The sequence below is a fragment of the Prinia subflava genome, chromosome 15, assembly GCF_021018805.1.
Source record: "Prinia subflava isolate CZ2003 ecotype Zambia chromosome 15, Cam_Psub_1.2, whole genome shotgun sequence".
In the NCBI taxonomy this organism is placed as follows: domain Eukaryota; kingdom Metazoa; phylum Chordata; class Aves; order Passeriformes; family Cisticolidae; genus Prinia; species Prinia subflava.
Genome location: NC_086261.1, coordinates 7,451,769 through 7,475,829, shown reverse-complemented (window position 1 = coordinate 7,475,829; position 24,061 = coordinate 7,451,769). Strand labels below are relative to the sequence as shown.

General features: G+C 53.8%; 1 protein-coding gene across 5 annotated transcripts; it reads right to left on the bottom strand.

The window, feature by feature from the left end:
- Window positions 1-8,016: 8,016 nt before the first annotated feature.
- On the bottom strand, window positions 8,017-11,468 carry AEN (apoptosis enhancing nuclease). 5 transcript variants are annotated; one of them, XM_063412627.1, is made up of 4 exons: window positions 11,373-11,468; window positions 10,262-10,896; window positions 9,801-10,001; window positions 8,017-9,433 (listed from the first exon to the last, which is right to left on the bottom strand). In XM_063412627.1, the coding sequence occupies exons 2-4, from the start codon at window positions 10,892-10,894 to the stop codon at window positions 9,230-9,232; spliced, it is 1,038 nt and encodes a 345-aa protein (XP_063268697.1). In that variant the 5' UTR covers window positions 10,895-10,896; window positions 11,373-11,468; the 3' UTR covers window positions 8,017-9,229. The 5 variants fall into 5 exon arrangements, with proteins under 5 accessions (XP_063268697.1, XP_063268698.1, XP_063268696.1 ...); XM_063412628.1 differs by having other exon boundaries at window positions 10,262-10,899; window positions 11,373-11,462; XM_063412626.1 differs by having other exon boundaries at window positions 10,262-11,007; window positions 11,373-11,443.
- Window positions 11,469-24,061: the final 12,593 nt, after the last annotated feature.

Here is a 24,061-nt window from a genome sequence, read left to right as displayed (position 1 = left end):
CTGCAGGGCTTGGCATGAGGCAAAGAAATGCAGCCGGGAGAAGGCTTTCTTCCAAATTTAATATATATTATTAAAAAAAAAAAAAAAGAAAAAAGAAAAAGAGAGGAAAAAACCCTAAAAGCTGGAGCTAAAAAGGCAGTTTGAGGAAGGGAGCTGCTGGAGTTTTCCGAGAAGGCTCCCAAGATGCACAATGGGAACATCTGTCCCTCGGCTGGCGCCTTGGAAGGGTCTCAGGCCGCAGAGCGGGGCTGGCGTCAGCCGGCTGCAGCCCTGCCTCGATGCCTCCCTCTCCCCAGAGCTTTGCCTCGGCTCCTCCTGCTGCCCCTCTTGCCTCTCAGAGAGCTGTAAATCCCCTTCCCACCTCTCCTCCTTCACTGCGGGGTCTGCGGGTTCCTCGCAGCTGAGCATCCCTCAGCAGGAGCAGGGGAGCGGGAGGCTTGGCCCTGGGAACAACTGCGCTCTGTGCTGCCCGTGAAAGGCATTTTCATAAGGCTGCTGCTCAAAACGTCCCGTTCTTGGGACCTGCGAGCGGGTCAGCCCTGCTCTGGGGACAGGGACACAGCCCCGACTGCACACAGACACACAGAGAGACACACAGACACACAGACACACACAGTGTCCTGGCTTTGGCAGCCTTGTTCTCCTGCTTTCGGGGTGCAGGCAGTCAGGATTGATGCTGATCCTGCCTGGTGGGGTTGTTGGGGGGCTGGCAGTGCAGTCAGCTCTCTCTGCCTTCGTGCCTTGTGCCCGCTCCTGCTGGGGCAGTGGGTGAGTGCCCAGAATCCTTGCTGGAGGCTGGCAGAGCCCCCACAGGCTCCCAGGGCAGCAATTCCCATGAACAGAGCTTTTGGGAGGTGAAATGAGCCCCTGGAGGAGGCAACGGTGTCCTGAGAGGAAAGATGGAGGGGAAAACTCCCTCCCCTTAAATTCCCATCAGCTGCTCCATCTTCTCTCTCCCCACAACCCTGCCCCTGTCCCCTCCTGGGGGTCTCCTCAAAGCTCAGTGATTACCTGGTGCCAACAAAGGAGGTTTGCGAGGGGACAGAGCCCACCTGAGACTTGGTTCTCTGCAGGAAATTTTCTCTCCTGAGTGAGGAGTAAATGTGGAAAATGCATCTGTGTTCAGTGTAGCACAGGACACAAAGCACTTCCCTCACAAGGGGGTATCCCGAGCTCCACAAAGGTAAGTTATGGATATGACAGGGGTGTGCTGTGCTGCATAACTGCAAAATTTTTGCTGTTACATAAATGCAAAATTTGGGGGTTTATTTGCAGGGTTGGAGGCAGTGGGTTGTCAGGTCCCCAGGCAGAAAGGGTGAAGGTTTCTGAGGGTGGGATTTGCCAGGGAGGAAGGTGTCATTCCTAGATGTGACACAAACATGCATCTGTCCAAGGCAGGAGCATTTGGAGGGCAGCCCCCATGGAGGAGCCTGGGACTCAATTCCCAATTTAATGGGTTGATTTGGTCAAGATTTCCTCTGCTGAGGGGGCCCTAAAAGATGAAAAGGAGGCTGTGTAGGCAGTTGTTTTGTTCATGTGCTCATTTTCTACGTTCATCCCCAAAATGAGAGATGCTAAGGAGGCCTCTGAGTGCTGTTTTGCCCTGTTTTTATAGCAGTCAGTGATGCCAGGGGCCAAGAGGAGCATTCCTGCCTCCTGCTGACATTAATTCCTCAAGACTCATTGGTAAGGTGTCTCCCTCCAGGACATTTAGGCTGCTGGTGCTGAAGGCAAACATAATTTCTTCTCTGTTGTTTCCACCTTGATCCACCCAGTACCAAAAAGACCCTAATCCTAAAAAACAACAATATAAAAATAATGATAAAAACTTGGCACAGTTCTGGCCTTTGTTGCTCCAACCCTGATGTCTCGATGGCTCTGCAGCACCTGGAGCAGTGTGAGTTCCTGTGAATGGACAGCACTCAGGGTTTGTCTGGGGCAGGGCAGAGATGAGAAACCATTTTTGGAGAAAATTTTTCACCCTAAACTGAACATTAATGCCATCTTAAAATGACAAAAACTGCTGCTATATGTAGCTCTGGCTTTGATGCTTTCCATCAATCTGCTGTTTTATGAGACCAGAAGATTAATGGGGACTCTGGCATGTCCCACTGTGCCACCACAGAGTGGCCTTGTGTGACTTTGCCCCTGGAAGTTGCCACTCATGGCTGGGATCCCCATCTTATAAAGTCAGGAGTGGTTTCCAATAAAAGGGAAAAGGTCTCCATCCTGTCCAGGTGTGAAGGCCAAATGCAAACAGACCCCAAAGCTGCCCTGGAGCATCTCTGGCTGTTCCTCCCTGGGTCCTTGGGTGGTCCTGTACCCACAGGGTGCCCTGCATCCCTGTCCTGCCACATCCTCCTGCCCACGGCAGGGCTCTTCCCTAACAGACACAGCTAATGTTACTTTATGGCCCTGGTTTAACATTCCTAAATGAATTCCTGCCCTCTGAGTAACACTAATGGGTGTTAGCTTGTCTTCCTCCTCTTTCCCCCTGTCTGGTGCTCAGGAACTACAGCTGTACATGTTTTTTGGTGACAGTTAATGGATGGTTAGTGGTTATTTTACTCAAATGCATTCATGATGGAATCGTCTCTTTGTCCATTTTCTCCTGTTTTGGGGCTGTCACCATAATAGCAGTAGAATTTTAAAATACTAATGGATTCAGGAAGACCTGGGATATGGGAGAGAGGCCAGTGCTTGCAGTGTGTTATCAGACCTCGAGGACCCCAAACCATGCAGGGATTTAACTGAGTGATATAAGGGTATAAGTGCTTTTGTGCTTGTGATCTTCCTAAATACATCCTGGGAACCCAGGGCAGAGCTGGGGCCCATCCCATCCCATCCCATCCCATCCCATCCCATCCCATCCCATCCCATCCCATCCCATCCCATCCCATCCCATCCCATCCCATCCCATCCCATCCCATCCCATCCCATCCCATCCCATCCCATCCCATCCCATCCCATCCCATCCCAGCCTGTGAGGGGATAATTCAGGAACCAGCAGCCCGAGGGCACCATCTAGTGAACAGCCGGGACTGCAAAAACCTGAAATGGGCAGAAATTGAGTGAAAATTGGAACTAGGGGCTCCCCGGGAGTCAGTTCAGGGGATCGAGGAGTCATGTTTTGTGCTTTCCCTCTACTCCTGTTATTTTTAAAATTTTCTCCATCAGGCTCCCCCAGAGAACACCCTTCACCACACCGCACTCTTTGTGGCAGGGATATTGGCCTGGAGCACACCACACTTGCTGCTCTGCCCTGGCCAGTGGGGTTGGAAAGATGATGGCATTATTGTTTTCTTGCTTGGCAGCAGGAAAAAAAACAAAAAGTTATTTCTAATGCTTTGTGAAGGGACACAGGTGTGCAGGAGTGGAGTGGGGCAGCTCTGTTGTGGGGCAAGTCTGAGCTGGAGGCATGGGCTGTTCTTTTGTTCTTTCAGCTGAGATGAAACCTCCCTTTAAGAGGAAATTTTAAAAAACACCACAGGTGCTCCATCATCTCCCCATCATCCCCAGAGTGAGCTGAGGGGGCAAAAGGAGAGGCTGAAAGATCACAGATTGTGTGCTTCAAGGTCCCTGAAATGATGCAGCAAATGGGGATGAAGGAAACAGCACACCACACTGCTGCTGTCTCCAGTGCCAGAGGGGTGAGCTGGTCCTCTCCCCACATTGTCCTGCTGGGAATTGCACACCTTGCCAGGAGAAAGCTGTCCTGTAACTTGCTGTCCCCCAAGGAAGATGGGTTTCTGCAGCCCAAAAGAAAATCTCTTTGATATCTACTGCCATTGTTGCCAGCCTGACTCCTGCAACGTGTCCCTGCTCCCACTGATTCCAGGGCCAACCCCGGTCCCCCCATCCATAAGATCAGTGGTTATTTTGTTATCTGGCTTTCAGAGAGGCTGTGGTTAAAGCTTATCCATTCAACCTCACTGTCCTTGCAGCCTTTTTCCCGGGCAGCTGCTGGAGGAGAGAATCCCAGGGCAGGAACATGAAAAGGTGACATCCCCAAGTGAGACAACAGCAGTGACTAACTCCTCAGCTCCTCCTTTTCCTGATGGTGCTGGGGAACACCCCACATTCCCCAGTGCTGCACCCCACAAGTCCCTCCTGATCTAAAGGTGGCACCTTCAGCAGCTGATGGCCCCCAGGACACGATGACATCCAGCCCCCAGCCCACCCCGTGGGTGCAGGGCTGTGGGGTGCCCGTGGTGGGGTGAGCCATTCTGGGGGTGGCTGCCTGCACAGAGAATGGAGGGGGGAAGGTTATCCTTGGGGGCTTCTTTGTGTTTTGCTGCAGCAACCCTTGCCGTGCACCCAAAGCATTTGTGGAGCAGGGACTGAGGGCTGCAGGGGTACTCAGGTCAGGCCACCCCACCTGTCCTGCTCACCCTTTGCAGCCCCCTTTGGGGCCAGCTCCCCAGCGAGGACGGAGCTGCTGGGAATTGTGCCTTTCCCCCTCATATGCACACAGTCACGATGGTTAGTTAAGTGGCTTGTTTTTCATTAGGTAAAGACTGTTGCTAGGGCACCCTGTTCCCCGGCGCTGGTCGGGAAGGGGTTTTGCAGCCAATCCGGGAGGCTGCGCTGGGTCTGCACACGCACACATCACGCACACCCCTCCTGCAGCCCAGGTGCTAAGCGCCTGCCAGATGTGTCTATTCATTTCCACATCACACCTATCCGCTGCTTCCGGCCAAGCCGCTTATTAAGGCTCCTGAGATTTTAATTTAGAGTTGGCCGAGAGTTTTCTGCCTTCTAATTTACCCTCGGGGAGTAGAGGAGAGGGGTGGGCGTGGGTGCTGGTGGGGCCGGGGTGCAGGGAATGTGGGTCCTCCCTCTGCTGTCTCTGCTTGGTGTCTGGTGAGTGAAGCTCTGCTCTCTGACAGCAAACAGGGTAAATCTTCCCTCTGTGTCTCCACAGCGAGGGGACAGTCTGCCTCGTGTTAGGGGCTTGCTCCGGGCTGTTTTTAGGCACCAGCACTGCTCCACCCCAAGACATTCGTGTTGTGATTTTTAGGGATGTCCTATCCAACACCAGGTGTTTGTGAGCTCCTTCTAACTCTGTGATTCTGTGATTTGGGCTTTACGTGGCATTTCAACCATATGTACCGTGATGAGCAGAGCCAGCAGCAAAGCAAGCCAGGTGTTTGATCAGGGGATGCTGTTCCCAGCAGTGCTGCCTGTGCAAACAGTCCCTGGCTGCTGGGAGAGGTGCCGGACCATGGTCAGGCACTGGGGATGCAGGGCAGGAGGGTCACACACATCCCTGCCACAGGGCTCCTGGTACAGCTGCTCTTCTGCCATGCTGCTATCCCAAGCACCCTCTGCGTGTCCAACACCCACCCAGCAGAATCTGCTGCATGGGCAAGCGAGGGAGCGAGCAGAACCCACGGTGTGAGCAGGATGGAGCCTTTCACAGCTGCCAAGCTCTCACCATGGCAGGAAAGGAACAGACACCAAAACACGCACGAAAAGGTGGACAATCCACACAAGACTCAGTTTTTGAGTGCCCCCCATGAAAACCCCCACGTAGCAGGAGGAAAGCTCAATAAAAGCGAGGGAAAGCATTGAATTGTGCCTGCTGCTCGAGGAGAAGCTGTTGCTAGACAGAAGTAAAAGCTGTCGCCATCGGCTCCCATTGGCTCAGCCCCACTCCAGTGACGGCCTTATCGGTTACCTGCACTCGCAGCTGGCTGGAAAAAACTCATTTGACAATGTTTTCCCTCTGATAAAAAAGCCCAGTGCTGGATTCACGGGTTTGGGTTAATCATTGTTCAGGGGTTGTTGAGATAACAGCTCAGTTTTCTGCAGATTCTTCAATTAACACAAAATTAGGCGTAAACGGTGAGCCAGCCCAGCTCTCCTTCTCCCTCCCAAAGATGCTCAGCATCCCAACACGAGCTCCAGCAGGCTGCTCGTGAGGTGAGCCCGAGCGTGTGATGAGCTGAGGTTTGTTCAGCCATGGCAACTCCGAGCTGGCACGGAGGTGAATATTCACAAACACCTGTGAAAATCCCGATTAGCTCTCAGAGGCTGAAAATGGGGCGAGTGTTGCCATTTGGATTATTCAGAGCAAACATTGTTGGCAGGGAGCAGTTTGCCACCACCTCTGATCATCCATGTGAGGTTTGCTCAGCAGCAGCCCTATTTTGGGGGGCTGCAGGACACAGATTTGGGGTTTTCCAAGCCCTTCAAATCTGATGCAAATAGGGATTAACCCTCAAATTTGTTTCTTACCTTCCCCAAGAGATGGAGATCATGGCACAGAAGCAAAGCTTGCAGGGTATGACAGCACCAAAGGGCAGCTGGCCCTTGGCTGCCTGGCTGTCTCCAAATTTGCCTCTGAAGCAGGGAGGGTATTTCAGCAGGAGGGTTAAATCAGTGCATGGTCAAGATTTTGGAAATGCTTTTTTCCTTAATTATAGGCTGATGGCAAGGCAGGCTGAGTCACAGGCTGATAAAGCCTTCTCCAGGTTCACCCCAGCACACCTGTGTCTCACACTGACCATCGCAGGGCTTAGTGCAAGGCAGTGAGCCAGGGGGGCTGCAGGGCCGATAGGTTGGGGGCCACATGGATAAATAATTTGGGAGACATGGAATGCCCTATATAAGCTCTCCACAAACTCATGTAGACCCTGAGGGATGTGGTTACACATGGCCAGGTTGGCCATGAGCAAAGCTCTGCTCCTTCCTCCAGGTCTGCTTTCCCAGGAGCAAAGACAGCACTGCTGCATCACTTTTGGAATGCCACCATCTACTGACAATGGGATGCAGAGCTTTCACCTTTCCTACAGCTTCGCTTCCCTCCAGCCACCCTGGGGGTGGTGGAGAGGGCAGAGGGAACAGACCTGCACCAGGTGTGCTCCTCCTGCACCCCTCTGTGACCCGTGGGGTTCAGGTGCTGCTGACTTTGCACAGCTCAGCTGAGCTGTATCCTGAGGCTGGCACAGACAGGGCTGCTGGCCCTGTTTTACAGCTTGCTGCATCAGGAACACACCCGGGACAAACTGGAACAAGCAGGATTTAAAGACCTACCATGGGGCCATGTCTCCTTTCCTGTCCAGACCATGAGCTCAAGGCAGAGCCCAGGTTGTTGAAGGATGGTTGTGTTTGGGCCACTGTGAGGACAAATATTTTTAGATGTGTCTGACACTTTTCAAAGCATTTCTGAGCTGTTCCTGGCTTCCTCTGCCAGGCAGGGAGGAGTTAAGATGGGAAGTGCAAGTGTCTGGTAATGGCACTGATGTGTGCGTCAGGTGTGTCTACGTCACTCAGCTGCCTTGGCCGCTTCCCAAGGCTGGGGCTGAGCTCTCCTTACCTTCCACTGGCTGCTAGGAAAAGCCTGAGATGGTCTAGCCTGGCCGACAGGGTGATGGACCCCATTCCAGTGCTGGCTGTTGTAGCCACTGTGCTGCAACAGGCTCCCAAAGTCCCCAGGGTGCTGGCAGCCCTCCAGCCTGCTCTGTCACCTCCCATCTCACAGCCCAGGCAGTGGGACTGTGCTCAAGGGATGCACCTGAGGGCTGCAATTAAGGAACATGGCAAAAAACCCCAAAGTCTTCTATGACCACAGCTGTTCAGTTCTCTGGTGAAGCAGGTAACTCCCTGTGTCCACCCCCAACCCCCTCTCTGGTGCTCACACCAGCTGGGGCACGTTTCTGCAGCCACAGATCACCTACAGGCAGAGTCACTGCTCATGAGCATTACTGTCCCCACACCATGACAGCAACCCATGCCACAGCTCACACTCCCACAGTGACCTTGCTCCCAGACCTTGGCTGAGCCCATCCCCTGCTCCTCCTGCCTTCACAGGGGTGTCCCCAGAGCAAAGGGGACAAGCCTGTACCCCAAGGAACAACCTATTCCAGCCACTCAGAGCACCTTTTCTAGCTGCAGGGACATTTGAAGCCCTAGAACATGGCAAGGTGCATAGAACATGGTTTGCCAACCTCATCCCTGCCCTCTCACTCCTGGAGAACTGCCAGATCAAATCATGCAGAATACACACAAGGGTTTTAGCCAGAAGAGTTTTTAATTCAGAACTGCACAATTATGCGAATCATTTATTTAAAATGAAGTGTATTCTATGCTCTTGTCCAGGCTGGACATTGATTAGACACAGACTTTCCTCTTGAACTTCATTGTGCAGTTGCACCCCTATAAATCTATGGGACCTGATGGGATTCATCCAAGAGCTGCTGAATGTCCTTACAGAGCTGCTCAACTACTTTGGAGCAGTCTTGGGAATCCAGAGAGGTCTCAGCTGACTGAAAGCTGGCAAATGTTGCCCTGATTTTGAAGGGCAAGGATGCTGGAAATGATAGCCTGTCAGTCTCACTTTGCTGACAGGTAAAATAATGCAAAGTATTTTTCTGGGAGCTGTTGAAAAACACCTGGAGCACAATGCAGTCATTGGTGACAGCCAGCATGGCTTCATGAGGGCAAAGTCCTGCTCGTTGAACCTGATTTCCTTCCCCAACAGGGTACCCACCTCGCTGATCAAGGGCCACCAGGTGATGAAATCTTTTTGGGCTTAAGTAAAGCTTTTGATACCATCTCTCAAGGTATCCTTCTGGACAAAATATTCAGCACACACCTGGAGCTGAGCCCTGGAACAAGCTCCCCAGGGAAGTGATCACAGCACCAGGCACGTCTGAGTTCAAGTGTTTGGGCAAAGCTCTCAGGCACATGGGATTCTTTGGGTGTCCTGTGCAGGGCTAGGTGTTGGACTCAGTGATCCTGATAGATCCCTTTCAACTCAGCATTATTATATGCTTCTATGAAAGAAAGTGAGGAGCAAACTGGTTGTTTACTGGCCCAGATGGGTTGTAGCCTTTGGGCATCAGCAAAGCACCTCAGTCCCTCCACAGGAAAACTCGCCCCTTGCTGTCTGGGAGGAGGACAACCCCACAGAAGGCATAGGGGGTGTTGGTAGCCCCCATTACATGCCCACAGAGGCTCCTCCAGGCTGACACAGGACCCTGCTCATCCCTAGGTGACAGATGAACACGGTGCAGTCACAGCCCTTATTCCTGTGTGACAGCTCAAGGCTGCAGACAGCATTTTTGGCAGATTGCTTGTGTCCAGGTGTCACCATGTCTCCATCCCTGAGCAGGGCTGGGTGCTGGGCACAAGCCCCAGGGGAGGAGGTCAGCAGTCACCTCCACCTTTAGCAGCTGAAGGCACCAGGATGGCCCAAAAAGCATGGAGGAGACGCTGTCCCCCATCACAGGCTGTTGGCCATCAGGTCTGTGGGCCAGTACTGGTCATCCAGGTACTGGCTGCTGTCTGCAGCGGGGTCAGTGACGGGGCTGGGGGGCCGGGGGGGCAGGCTGTGGGCCAGCTCCCTCTCCCACTGCACCTCCACCAGTCTGTACAGCTCCATGGCTGTCTGAGCATCCTCCACCGACGAGTGTCCTTTACAGCCAACCTGAGAAAAGGGGGAAAAAGCCTCGTGAGATAAAAGGGGCAGCAAAAATCTCACAGGTCATGTTGTCTGCTTGCTGGGAAGGACACAAGTGCTTTGGGTTTCGCAGATGACAAAGGTTTGACATAGCCAAGGCAATACAGGTCTCTCTTTCACCCTTTCTGGAGGGCACAGATCCTGTCCCTATTTTACTGAGATGCTTGGGAGGTCCTCAGCTCTCCCAGCTTTCTTACAGCCAGGAGCACTGTGTGAACAAGGGTCATCCCCACCTCACAGAGAACACACATGGAGGTGGGAGGACCAAGCTGACCACACAGGTTCATAGCTAACCCAGGGTTGTTTCCCGTCTCAGGGTGTTCCTGGTGCTTACCTGGATCTTTTTATGAAGCAGGTGCCTGGCCAAGTTCTTGAGGGACACATTGGCTCTGACAGGCAGGCCTGCCCTCTTCTTCAGCACAGGGCTCTGGCTGGTGTCTCGAGTTCTGTCTTTTGGGTGGAAGTACTTCAGGGCTTGGAAGTCATTGTGGATGGCGTGTCCTACCACAATCTTGTCTTTCAAGATCTTCAGGATCTGGAAGAGTCACAGAGGGTTAGACAGACACCACAGCGAAAGAAACACCACTTAAGAATAAAATAAGCCATTCTCTATTAAATTCAGCTCCTTGGCTTCTAGTTTTCAGGTTCCCAGAAGGCATAACAAGCAAGCAAACCAATCCAGCTTCAGAGGCTCCCATTCCTCTGCCTCACAGCAGCCTAGCACAGGCCACCAAGAATCCCAATTTGTAACACAGGGCTTTTTAGCATTTTTTAATTTCCTTTTTTTTCCCTCACCTCTGCCTGGGCAGCCGTGAAGGGAATTGCATTCTTCATGTGCTGCTTGGTGATGCCGCTCCAGCGCGTGCGGTAGTCCACGATGGGGAGCTCAGGCCGGACATACTTGTCATAGATGACATCCCCCTCGTAATTCACCACGGAGCATCGTGCCAGCTCGCTCAGCCTGCCCTGAGGACCGGTGCCCACCATCTCACAGTCGATGGCCACGTATTTGGCCGGGCGCAGGACTAGGGAGGCTGTCTGCACCCTCTTGGGGCTGCCACTGCCCTGGGACAGCAGCACGGAGTGGTGCCGGGCTATGCTGTCTGGAGAGGCAGACGGAGACAGGGATGCAGACACGATCCGTTTGGGCTTGGGGACCTTGTCACAGAGCGGTGCCGTGGTGCCATTTGCCTTGCTGAGTGTCGTGGGTGCCTCCAGCCCTGACTCAGTGGTCTGAGTGCCCAGGCGCCCACGGGGGCTCAGCAGCCCCTTCTGCTCCAGCACAGCCCGGCGCTCCATGAACCGCTGGTGCTTACGGCTCTTCTTCTTGCTGGGACCCTTCGGGGCCGCATGGGTGCCCTGCAGGGTGGGCGCGGAGCCCTTCGCGGCGGGCAGCAGCGGTGTCATCTGTCCCTTGCCTGGTGGCATTCCTGCTGGAGCGTGCACAGGGGGCATGAGTGCCATGCGGCCCCCACGCTGCCCTGCCAGAGAAGGGCGCACACAGCCCACGGCAAGCCGGGTGCGGGTGGCACAGCCGGGAGCTACGGGCAAGGGAAGGGGGGGAGGGGACACGGACACACCGTCACACCCTGTCTCCACGCCTTTGCCCGGTCCCACACCGCTCCATTCCCGGTCCCAGCGTCCTGCCCACCCCCTGGCCGGTCCGCAGCCCCCTGCCCGCCCCACTGCCCCCTCTGTCCCCCCCAATCCGTACTCCCTAGGGCCCTGTCTGCCCATTACCCGGGCCCTCTCTGCCTCGCTCCAGGCCGCAGCTCCCTGCCCGCCCCGTTAGCCATCCCCAGGCTGCTGACGGCCCTCCCCGGTCCCCGTGCCACCCCCGCTGTCCCGCTGTCCCCGCTGTCCCGCTGTCCCCCTGTCCCCGCTGTCCCCCTGTCCCGGCACTGACCGCTCCCGGCCGCTCACACGTGTCCGGCCCGGAAGCCGCCGCGCGCACATGCCCGGGCAAGTCCCGCCGTGGCCACGCCTCCTGCCTCCCCATTGGCTGCGCCGAGCGGGTAATTTGCATACGGGGCGTGGTTTGTGCCGCTCCCGGGGCCGGACGGTTCGGGGGTTTTTTGGGGGAGCCCCGCAGCCGCACACCGGGGGCGTCCAGCGCAGACCGGGAGATGCTCAGCGCTTCAAGCTTGTCCCACCTCTGCCCTGGCACAAACAGACCCTCCGTGCTGCTGGGTTTGCGGTGGGATGTCCAGCTCCACGCCCTGGCGCGCAGCCTGGCGCGGATGTGCTGCAGTTTTCTGTGTGTTTGCTGACCCCTTCGTCCTGCAGGTGGGGTGGGCTGGAGCACGGCAGCTTGGGGTCTGCATCCTCCAGGCTCTCCCAGGATGCTCCCCAGAGCGGTGGGGGGCAGCTCTGGCTGGGTCATGGTTGAAGGTGGGGTTTCAGACCTGCCTCGCGTTGCTTCACTCTCAAGGCTCACCAAAGCAATGTCCGAGGTGGTCAGAAGAGGAGAAGGGCCACAGCCACCGGCTTGTCCCCGTGCATTCAGCATCGCTGCAGAGGCCCTGTGCCCTAGGGCAGACTGTGACTTGTTGTGGTGGGATGAGCCATACAACAACAAAATCACTAGTCTTCCACGGGGAACCAGGCACCGTGTCCATCCTCATCCCTCTGGGCCTTGCTGGGAGTGTTCCCCCATCCCTGCTACCAGTGGGGCTCACAGGGATGCAGGACAAGTGTTTCCACACCCCACCACTCTCCCTTCCGACCACCCATTACCTTCTCTAGCCTGGTCAGAAAGAAAAGATTTAGATTACCCTGTGACTTATTCTTTCATATTTCTTTTCTGTTTTTCTTTTGGTCAGTAAACCTCTTCCTTAAATCAGCTGCTTCGTGTTTTGCATTTCTTGCTTCCATCCCTGCTGTTCAGCTAATTAATTTCCCTTTAATGGGAGTCATTCAAGTGTCTCACAATATCTTGCTAGGGAGTCCTGTCCGGTCTCTATGTAGAAATTTATACTATTTTCTGGTGGTTTTGGTGAAACTGTGCATTACAGCTCTTGGAGATGGTTCATTTTGTATTCCTGGGCCTCTTCACCCTGTTTTTTTCCCTGTAAATTAGGTGTGAGCTTACTATCACCACACAAGTGGGAGCAAACTTGAGCCTTGCTGTGATGGACATGGGCTTGCATTTCTCCTCCAGCTCTGGGTGGATAAAAATGGTTTCACTGTCTGCTCTTCTCCCTCACTCTCTGCATTATATGATGAGAGATTCAAGTGCCTGGCTGAGAGCTTCTGCCTGCACACATTGCAGTTCCACACACGGGTCTGATCACTCTTGGCTTGTCCACAACAAACCCATCCATCTTCCTTCCTTTCTTCCCAGGATGTATAGTTTGCATTCTCTTTTAGAGGGCAAAGTTTTAGCTGTACCCTCACAATTACAAAGAAGCTTCAACAGAAGAAATCATGGCATGTGGGGAGGACGTGAAAAGCTTTTCCTGGTTCTCCAAAGTGACCAGACTCAGGAAACCGGGTAGTCCAGGATTCAAGGGGACAGTGCTATCATTTTTTCTCCCTACCCCATATACAAAGATGGAAGTGAAAAAAAGTCAAAATATCCTTGAAAGACAAGTCAAAATAACTTTGAAAATGATCTGTGGCATCCTGTGATCCCACTGACCCCTGGATCTTCACTAGATGCTTCTCCCACAGTAGATATTTCTCCCTTCAAAAAGGAGAAAAAGGGATGCTACTCACCTCCCCAAGGTCCTGGGGCCACGCTGGGGATGGAGGGGTGGGTACCAGATGGTAGAAATCATATTTCAGATGTGGCAGATGAGCTGAGATAAAGGCAGAGCGTGCCAGAGCCCGGGAGAGGTTTCTGCGGTGTTTGCACAATTTGAAATAATAACGAAATCTGTAAAACTCTGGATAGAGCACGACTAGAATAACAGGCTAAATTTGTCAGATGAATAATTTACTAGAAGTGATTGGCCGTGCTCCAAGTGAGATGAGCACCAGCCTGGTTTCAGGCTGAGCAGCCTGGGTGTCTCTGTCCTCAGCTGGGAGCTGGTTCCTCTCCTGCCACCTGGTCATGGCTCTGCCATTAAAGCTGGTCTCTAGACAAGGTCCCTTTCCCCAGGTCATCACTGCCCAAGGCTGCAGGCATTCCCACAGAGCTCCTGGTGCCCTCCAGAAGGTCTCTGCTCTTTATTTTCAAGGTGCTGTTTTGCAGAATGGAGGTGGTGGAAGTGGGTGTCTGTCTCTGGCTCCAGGCTCGTGGGCTCACCCATCCTCTGCTTCTTTCCCTCCTCCAACACTTCCCTGTCCTCGGCCATGGTGCAGAGTGGATGGAGGAACAGACACATCTTGACATTTGGGATGGGAAGGGAGATGAAGTCCCAGTGCTGAGAGGAGATGGCAACTGCAGCCTCAGCAAGCAATTAACGTGATCATGTTTATGAATGCAGATCAGTAATTCCAGGTAAACTCCCCAAGAGCAGTGTGCAGGCGAACAAAGCCTCCTGCCCACCCGGGAGCCTGTCAGCAGGCCCTGCCAGTGCCAGCACATTCCTGCTGTGACTCTAAACTGCTTCATTTCCTTGTGCCAGCCTGGACATGCATTGTTTTGTCTCCTATCACCTTGATGCCAGAGCTCCTCTTTGCAGCATTGGTTGCACCATGTCCTCCTGGACCTCTCTGTTCCCTCCCTGCCAACGGGGATGATTGGTGGGAATGGGATAGGTTAACTCAGAGAAGGCAGCAAGGACCCAGCTTTGCCTCCAGGGGTGATGAGGGATGACTTCATCATCCTGGGCTCTGCGGGCTGCCTGGTCCCCGTCACCCACCTGTGGTTGGGGAACCTCACCAGGGCTCCCTGAGCAGCTCCTGTCACTCTGAGTAGGCTTGTGGCAGGGCTGGTTTGTGCCCACCAGCATCCAGAAGATCAAATGGAAGCTGGGAAGCTCAGAAATAGGTTGGGGTAGTGACCAATTGCTGGACCTGATTACCTTTAGAGAAATAAAGTCTCATCATGATGGAGCACTGGAAGTACCAGCACCATCCTTTAGTGCAAGGGACCAGCTGGAGCAGCCAGTGCCGTGTGGCTGAGGTGTCACCAGGCAGCAGCCTGAGGCCACCAGCACGAGGCTGTCAGAACAGACAGGCACCGTGTCACTCTCTCACTTTGCTGTGATGGGTGTTGGAGCACTGCAGCCCTCTTGGTTCATAGCAGAGGCCCAGCACAGGGATTCCTGCAGGACCCCTCCATTGCCATGCTGAGATCTCCATCCTGAGCCCACCTGTGCAAAACCTCGAGGAGACTGTGTCCCTGCTGGCTAAGGATGGGGATGGACTGTGTGTGAGAGCACCTGCTCAGCTGTGAAGACTACTCAGTGCTGGAAAGTTGTGCTTGGAAAGCAGAAAACCTTTTCCTTTCCCTCAGAGCCCCAAGAGCCTCTCTATTCCTCTGACATCTCCTCCAACACTCCATGGGAATTGCCTGTATCCCTCCAGCACGGACAGATCTCCTCTTCAGTCATGTCCTGGAGGGTGTCAGCGCTCCAGGGATGCTGCCGGGGATAAGGAGGGGTGGATGCTCCCAGAGCAGGAGGTGAGGGAGGATGATGCTGCCATCCATCTCCCCCCTCGCTCCCCATTTTCTGGCTCGCCCCCAGGAGAGCAGTGAGCAATTACGGTCCACGCGGAAGCTTCATTATTGCCCTGTCGTGGCCTCGTTTGATGAGATGTTTTATTGCCAAACTTATTAAAAGTGAAACGTGTGGCTTCTGCGCAGCAATTTCCTGTCTGCAGCGATAAGCCGGGCTCTGCCCGCTGTGTAATAAACAGTTATTTTATGTACAGCTCTGGCTGGGGTGACAAGGAAGGGAGAGGGCCTGGCTCGTGTTAATTGCGATGGTTAATGGGGTCTATACTGGGAGCTACGTGTGAGGAGGTGTGTGCCCTTCCCCTGCCACGTTCTGTGACAGAGGTGGCTCTGGGTGTTGGCAGTGGGGGCTGTGCAGGGTCTTCTCCCCACAGCGCACGGGAACAAGAAGGATTAGTCTGAAAGCTCCTCACCTGCCTGCTCGCAGCGCTTGGTCACAACCTGAGCAGATGAGGGACCTGCTGTGCATCCCCCTGGTGTGACACTCCATCCCCTGCAAGGGCTGCCCCTGGGCTCCATTGATTCCACCCCTGCAGGAGGCTGGAGGGAGCTCCAAAACCTGGGAGCTTCGCTTCACCTTCCCCAGATCCTCCCATCTGCCCAAGAACCTCTCTGTCTGCAGTGGCATTTGCAGGTGATGCTGGTGGCCAAAGCCTGGAGCACCTACTGTGTCACCTCCTGCTGTCCCTCCTCGGCTGCCTGCAGCAGACAGGAACTAGAGAGGAGACAGTGAATTCAGGAGCAGTAAATTCTGTTGAATTTAAAAATAAAAAAAAAATCTGCACACTAGTATCACAGAAAACCTGTGTCACTGCTGAGCTTGGAGCAGCAAAACTGATAAATATCAGCCAAGCTGATAAATACAGTTTCATTTTGTCAGAAACAAAGTGTTCTCATTAGGTGTGCAGTCTGTATTTTGGTTTAATTACATCTTTTAAATACATTTTGAGAGGAAGCAGCTTTTTAAAATGCAAGGTGTCAAAACTGCATTTACAAAAATCCTGATTGCCTTTTTTTTTATTTTCCAGACCTGGCCAAAGCTATTAGTTCAACTCAAGCTGAAAGTGCATAACTTTCCCCAATAAACAATTTGTCAGAAAAATTCCTCCTGGCTCTTGGAGATCTGTTTGTTATTTGTCAGCAGTCAAAACCCTGTTGGGTATTTCCCATCTGACTTCTTTTCTTAACAGCATCTTTATTGGTCTGGGAATTAAGAGGGGAAGATGTGATACTTGCTATTCATTGCAGTCATCCCAAATGCCACTCATCTCACCAGGCCACAGCTCCACAAAGCAAATCTCCCCTCCTTTTCTTCAACGCACCACTTTTGGGTAACCATAGGGAATTTCATCCCTAATTTCCTCCCTTCATCCTCCTGATCCTGCAGTGTGCAACGGTATCCCCAGGCCTGGAGCCACATCCCTATCTCCCACATCCATCCCCATCCCTGCTGCCCATCTCAGCCTCTTGCTGGGCAAACTCCCTCCACTGCCAGCTCGGGCTCTCATTAATTTGTATTGCAGCGTGTGTTGTGGGCTGACGTGTAATTAGAGCTCCTGAAGCCTGTCTCATGCTGTAATTGCCATGACAGGGGCCACAGCATATCCGCTTGTTAATTAGTAAACCACAATATCCCGGGGGCTCGTTGAGAGCCGCCTTAATTGTATTTCAGCTGGAACAGAGGGATAATTACCCTTTGCTAGCACTGCCACTTTTAAATTCTTAAAAAAAAATAAAAAGAATTTTAAAAAAAGAAAAGAAAGGAAAACCCAAATCAAGCTCCTCTGCTACTCCCCTCTTGGCTGCCCAGGGACCTGGTTTTGTCCCCAGGCTGGAGGGGAAGGGCTGTGGAGCTCAGCAGTGTGGGAACAGGATACCAAGAGATCTGCTTGGGGACACACTCAAACTGGTGGTGACTGAGCTGCCCCTGCTCTGAGGGTGCTTCTGTGTCCCTGCACATGGGACTCCGCTGGGAATCCCGTTTGTGGATGCAGGCTGGCTTGCCGGGCAGACTGTTTGATGGGAATCCCATCCTGGACAGGGAGCAATGCCCTGGCATCACCACCAGGCACCTCCACTGGCTTGGAGGAACAGCCAAGGTCTCCCTCCTGGCTTCCCATCAGACAGAAGGGGCTGCAGTCCCCTCAGAACAGGAGTGGGAGCTGCTGCAGGCTGCAGGGAGGAGGCTGTGGACCTGGCAGGGCTCAGTGTAACTGTGCATGCTGCCAAGGGTGTGCTTGTATTCCACATCCCCAGCACTCTGAGAGTAACAGCAGGACCTCAGCGTGCTCAGTGCTGGAAGTCTCTTCTCCTACAATCCCTGGGGCAGTGTGGGATCAGCCTGCTTGGCTTTAATGGACCCCAGAGGTGGATCCTCTCCCTTCTCAGTTCCTTTCTTGTCCAACTTCACCTCACTGGGCAGCTGGGAGTCTTCTGGGACCTGGTTAAAGCTTTTTGCTCCACAGGAAGGATGCCCCTGCAAGGTACGTGTGTGTCTGTGTCTCTTGCAGGGGTCTTGAGGGCCCATGGAGCTTTGGTGACAGATGAAGGTGCTGAGGTGCAGCATCACCCTTCTGTGGGCACCACAGGCTCCAGAGCACCTCTTCAGAGGAGCTGTTTTTTGGTCAAAGCTCTTTGGGGCAAGTTAACCTGGGAAGAGAACCTGACCTGTGACATCCATGCCTTTTCCTGTGCTTCTCCCCGAACCAACACAAAGAGCTCAGCCATCATCAGCCCTGCTGATGTTTCCTGCTGTTCAAAAAATTGTATAATGGACAACTGGCCTTTGGGACCTGGTTTGTGAATTGGCTTAAATAATAGTCCTGGCTCTCTCCAGGGAACTACATGGAGGTCAGCCTTGAAGAAAAGATCAGTACAGCAGCTCCAAGCATTAGTAAAAAGACATAACTGAGGCAAAGAGCCTTGAACATAATTACAGCCTAAGAGCTGTGATGGGAACTCAACGACCTGAAGCCATCTCCAGGACCTGAGTGCAATCGACAGATTGACACTGCTGGGTCCTGAAGGCTGGTTTTTGGAAGCCATGCAGCAGGGTTGAATGCCAGAGCAGGCAGTGAAGCAGCACAGGTGCCCGTTCCAAAGACCAGAGCTAGAAAAGGGTCTCAAATGCCATGGAAGAACCAGATGGAGGCAACCACTGGAACACTCTGCATGTAATTGAGGGCACCTTCAAGGGTGAGCACGGGGTGGCTGCCCACCTCCAGGATGCTCTCCACTGCTGCCATGCTAGTCACTGTCATTAGAGCTGGGGATGGAGTTTATAGTTGAGTAACCACAACAACTTTGCACAAATTAAACAACGTACCGTGGGTTAATTAGATTTCTTACCGCTGCCTCCATTAACCTAACCCTGTCATCTGCTGTCAGAGCCCCTTCAAAATTCATATTCAAGGCATTATCACTGGGACATGTGCATGGCTAAGTCTCTCCCTGGGCAACCTTACCAGTGTGGACATGGGTGGCACATGTCACCTTCTCTTCTTGGAAAGCCCTTGGTGCAACAGTTGGGACCAAGTGGAGAGGTAGTTGTCCTGCAGGAGTGCAGAGGGCTGGATATCCCAGCTGGCATTTCCCACCTCAGATGATCTTTAAGGAAAACAGGTGCTTTTGCAGCAGTCTGTCTCTCATTATCCACAGGGTGCCGTGTGAATGCAAATAAACAAATGAGACCCCTCCAACAACATCTGAGAATGTGGCTCCATATTTTGAAGCCAATTTCCTTGGACTGTGTCAGGGCCTGTTTTGTGTTTGCCAGACAATTATGTGGCTAATGAGGACAGCCACGGTTATATCAGGCAGGATTAGGAGGCATAAGGCATCAAATGTTGCAGTGCTTAAGACAATTGCTAACTAATGGGGGCTTGGAGGGCACGTCCCCTGGGCAGGTGGTTCCTCACAGGAATTCTGGTTCTGTTTGGAACGGGGATGGAGCAGGCAGTGGGCAGCAGGCAGGCTGGCCAGAAGGTGAGGAAGGCTTCTGGTCCCTGCATGGCAGCTGTGCCCATGGGAATTGAGACAGTTGGAATATTTAAGGAAAAGCAGCATCATGCACCTGACCCTGAGTTTGTCCCATGAAGGCAGAGACAGACATGAGTGTTCTGATGGAGAAGGAGGCACCAGCCAAGACCACCCCACAAATGCAGCAAAAGGGGATCAAAAGCAGCAGGGAAGCTGAACCTCACCACTGAGATCAGCAAGAAATTGGTATTTTAGCTGAAACCTTCCCATCCTGACTCGCTGACAATCAGCACAAGCTTTGTGCAGTGCTCCTGCAGGGCTGTGGATGCCTTCCACCCCTGTGAAGAGGGTTAGGAAGGAAAGCAAGGACAATGCCTGATGTTGCAGTGAGACCCCCACTCCCTGAATGACATGGGGACACGTGCACAGCCAGCTGTGACTTTCAGATGCCTCCTCCCAGCCACCTCTCTGCCACCACAGTCTCCCATCCATCAATGAACCAGGTTCTCCCTTCAGTGCTGCGTGGCTGCACCACTGCTCCCAACAGGTGCCCTTGGTCATGTTCAGTGAATTCCTACAACTGCAGAACCCTGGGAGAGCAGTCAGTGTGACTGTAATGCTGAACAGAGGGGCTTTGTTTATTCCCCTTTGGACCCTCCTCCAGAACTCATCCCACATTTCAGCTGTGTCTTCTAAAAAGGCTTCTCAGCTAAAGTGAACAAGGACAGGTTCACCTGCAGATGGATGGATGCACAGCCACAACTGTGGCAGAGGTGTCTCCATATGTCCATCTGAAGACCTGAGCAGGAGACTGTCCAGACCCAACAACATCAAGATATCAACCACCACTGTGGTTGTGGTTGTGACATTGTTGGATGTGCCAACCCTCTGATGCACCTTCTGGTTGGATCCCATCACAGCAAGGCACAGACCTGAGCACCTCATCCTCAGATTCATCTCCCTCTCTTGTCAGAGCCAACAGGGAGCTTAATCTCAGAGCCCAGTGGTTCACCAAGTCATCCTGAAGTCCAGGGGCCTAGGAGAAGCACACACAGCTCATGGAGACACCCTAAATCCTCTTGCTGACTCTGCTTCATGCTCAGTCCCAGAGTCTCAGCCCAGTCCCACACTGCTACCACAAACTGCAGGCCCCAGCACCCTAGGGACCCCTTCCCTGTCCCTGCATTGGCCACCCCACCTGTGCCTTCCACCTGCCTTCCTGGAAGAAGATGGCACATGTGCTGAAGAGCTTCCCTTGAGCACAGCCACTGGATTGCTCTCCGGATGACTAATTTGCACCCTAATTGGTGTGGAAACGAATGCCAGAAAGCGATGGAATACCAAGAAGTGAAGCTCTCCATCTTGGTTTCCTTCAGGGAAATGGTCTTAATTAAGTGTCTTGCAAACAGAAATAATTCCCAGCTACGTGTTGAAACAGGAGCCGGGGTGGAGGGTGCAGCTGAGACCGGCATCTTCTCCTTGCTGGGTCTGCCTGGCCATGGCAAAGCTGATCCAGGGTGTGGATTCCTCAGATCTCTGTGTCTCCAGGGCTTAGCTAACCCTGCCTGGACCTGCATAACATCCCCATGGCTTTTGCACCTCCACTAGTGTTCCTTAGCCCCAAGAGCTGCCCCAAGAGCACCTTCCCATTTTACCAGCCCATCCTGTACTGACTCCAGTGGTGTCGACACCATCCCTATGATTTCCACCAGTATTTACATTAGGGTTGTTCAAGCTTCATGTCACTCATCAATCAAAGCCTCGAGCTTTCCACTGGGGCTCTTTCAGAGTGAATTTACTCTGGAGAAGCAATCCCCACTCCCCTTGGTGGGTAGTCCCAGCCATCCCACACACCTGGCAGCACTTCAAGCCCTGCCGATGAGAACCTGCCAGGAGGGGTTGCACATGCCAAGCAAACTGGAGTGGCCTCATGTTGCTTTGCTGGGCATGCTGGAGCCCATGGCAGAGTGCCAGCACCACGGGAGACACCCAGCAAGCTGTGGCACAGGTGGGAAGGGGATTCTGGGGATGCAGGCTGACATGGAGAGCTGCTGGACCTGGCACTGCTGCCTTCAGAGCATGGCTGGCATTGAGATGCCCCAGCCCCTTACCCTTCCCCATGGCCTCGCTGTGCACAGCTGTTCCCTTAGAAATAGCTGTTGCCATGGTTTTTCCAAAGAAAACACATCTCCCCCCCTTCCCCACCAGCACTCCCCACCGCCTTAACCTTGTGACAGCAGTGATGACGCGGCTCCCTAAGAAAGGCCACTTCACGTAACTATGGTAACAATTAGCTTTCTCTTGGTTTTACCTCGGGGGTGTCGCTGGGGAGAGGGACCCAGAGCTGCTCTCCTGGAGCAGGTGCTTCCCCTGGCCTTGCACCCAGGGCCAGGGCTGGCAAGGGCTGCAGCACCCCAGGCAGGTGCGTCGCTCAGCACAGGGATGTCTGCAATCCGTCTTTATCTCAGGTGCTGGGGACAATCCCCCTGTAGGGCTGGATGCACCCTGGGACCCTACAGAAGCCCCAAAAATCTCAGCAAGGCTCTGCTGGCCTCCAGCAGTGGCTGGTGCAGGGAGATGGTGGGGAGCATCTCCCAAGGCACGGGAATGGTGGGAACATCTGCATCGCCTGGGCTCACTCTAAAAGCATGGGGAAAAGAAGGGTGGGGAGCAGCCAGTTGTGCTGGAGAAGGATTGGAAGCCAGCTGGGATTTTGGGGCTGGGAGCATGGCAGGGGCATCCATAGGCTGAATGAGAGGTCTGCAATGGTGCCTCTGCTCCCGGCAGCGGGAGGGTAAACACGGTGCACAGCCGCTCCTTAGGTACATACGAGTCACAGCTGTCGACTGCAGCAACTAAAATAAGCATTTTCCTGCTTTTAATTCCTCTGAGCCCAGCAGAGCCCACTCAGCACCAGGAGAGGAGCTGGAGTCTATTCTTAGCTCTGCAGGGAAGGGAACAGGAGTCCCTGTGTTGCTGTCGTGCAGGTTTAGGGGCTGCCACATCCCATCCCCTCATGGTCCCCAGGTGCCTGGCCTGACCCTAGTGTGGCATTGAGGCAGGCAGGATTGCACCCGAACAGGGACAAAGTCCTACTTGTCAGCCAAAGAGGAGTAGGGGAGAGAGTGGGAGGGAGGGAAGCCCCAGCATCTCCCTCAGCATCACTGCAGGATTTGGCATCCCTGAAGGAGAGGCTGCAATGCAGGTGGCTCTGGAAGGAGTCCCTGCTCTTGCAAAGCTGCTTTTCTGCCTGGGCATGGGGAAAGTGAGGGACCTCAAGTCACAGCTTCTGCTGCCTCCAGGGATGGGAGTTTTAAGGGGAGTTGAGGAGTCTGAACTGAGAGTCACCCCTCACCTTGTGCTGTGCCAGGGTCAGACTTGCTTTGCCCAGCCATAGCCATGAGATGCTGACACTGCCCACTCCGATATTTCCCAGTGTTTTCTGGCTGCAAATCATGGTGGCCAGGGGGTCAGGGAGCTATGGGCCAGTAGCACCACACCATCCCCACATTGCACTGCGAGTCCTGCTTCAAAATGTGGGGAGATTGGGGGTGACCTCCAAACCAGTCTGCAGGAGCAGCAGGCACAGTGCAGGGAGGAGAGCACCCATACTGGTCACACTGTGGCCAGTCCAGCACTCAGATCTGCTCTCCCTCCCAGCTCCATGAGGATCAGGGTAGGATGGGGGGCAGGCAGGGATGCAGCTGTGCATGGGGGGCCATGGGCAAGAAGCCCCAGCTCCATAGCAACAGGTACTCTCCACGTAATGGAGTCCTTTCCACTCGGCCTCCGCAGCCGCCAGCCTTATTCACATGGCCATAAATAATTCAATTTTCTCATTCACACACATGAATGCTGCAGGCCGGGGCTCCGGGTGTGCTCAGCCTCCATCTGTCTGGGGGGGAAGGGGGAGGCAGGGCCTGATAATAGACTCCAGCATTTGTTTAACATGGATGAGTGTGGCCAGATGGCCTGGGGACAGGAGGAGGGGATGGGGAGGTGGGAGGTGAGTGATGCTCCAGGGTGCTGCTGGCACCCTGAGCCTCCCCTGGATTAGAAGGGGAGGAGAACAGGGGACTGAGGATGAGCTGTGGTACCTCCAAATCAACTCTGGGATCTCCAAACCAGCCTTGGAGTTGTGGACTTTTGCATTAGGCAAGCTCAGGAAGACCTTCCTCTCACTGTGTCTTTGTTGCATTTCCAACAGGGAAGAAGGAATGGGAGAAGCGCTGTGCTGTGCTGAGGGTTGCTCTGATCCCTGTTCAGACTGGGAGCAGGGGCATCAATCCATGACTGAGAGAATTTAGCAGACAATGGTGAAGGGGAAGGGGCAAGGGATGCTGCCAGTCACCATCCTGTCCCACACTGCCGGGCAAGGGCCAGCAGTCCCCAAAATAACAGCAGAGAGTAACAACCCCAGTGATGGAGACACGTGGCAGCTTGTTGGTGCAATTAGCAGGCTCCAGGCCATTCCCTGGCAGGGGGACAGCAGGCCTGGCAGGAGAACACAAGGGAATTAGTGGGGTTAAGAGGCTGTGCTGGAAAAGCCTCGGTGCCAAGGCGCCAGTGCCTGCTGCTTGCACAAGCCGAGCCAGGTTGGGAGGTGAGGGATCCTGGCTAGTGCCTGGTGGCATCAGTTCCTCACCTTTCCTCCCTGTGGCTTGGGCACAGTTCAGCCTAAAGCATGCCAAGGGTTTGATCAAAGCTGGCACCTTCATCCCCTCCCTGTGTTTGACCAGAGGGAGCCGTCACCCCAGCACAGCATCCTGAGCCTTGGGTGGGCTCAGATGCTGATGGGAAACACAGACCACTGAGAAGCCTTGGAGGTGGAATTGGTCACTTCATCCTAACTCCCTCTTCCATGCCCAAAGGATTGGGCTCCTCATCACCACAACAAGGTCACAACTTCATTCCCCACCCAGAGAAGTCCCTGTTGGAGATCCCATCCTTTTTTAAGACCCTGGCAAACAGACATTTAGCCTCAAGCTCCT

Excerpts from the sequence above, each read along its gene's own strand:
- AEN (XM_063412626.1), bottom strand. The coding sequence starts at position 10,930 with ATGGCACTCATGCCCCCTGTGCACGCTCCAGCAGGAATGCCACCAGGC. Across the intron at positions 10,002-10,261 it reads TCACGGCTGCCCAGGCAGAG|ATCCTGAAGATCTTGAAAGA; the intron begins GTGAGGGAAAAA and ends TGACTCTTCCAG. Across the intron at positions 9,434-9,800 it reads TGCTTCATAAAAAGATCCAG|GTTGGCTGTAAAGGACACTC; the intron begins GTAAGCACCAGG and ends CCCTTTTCTCAG.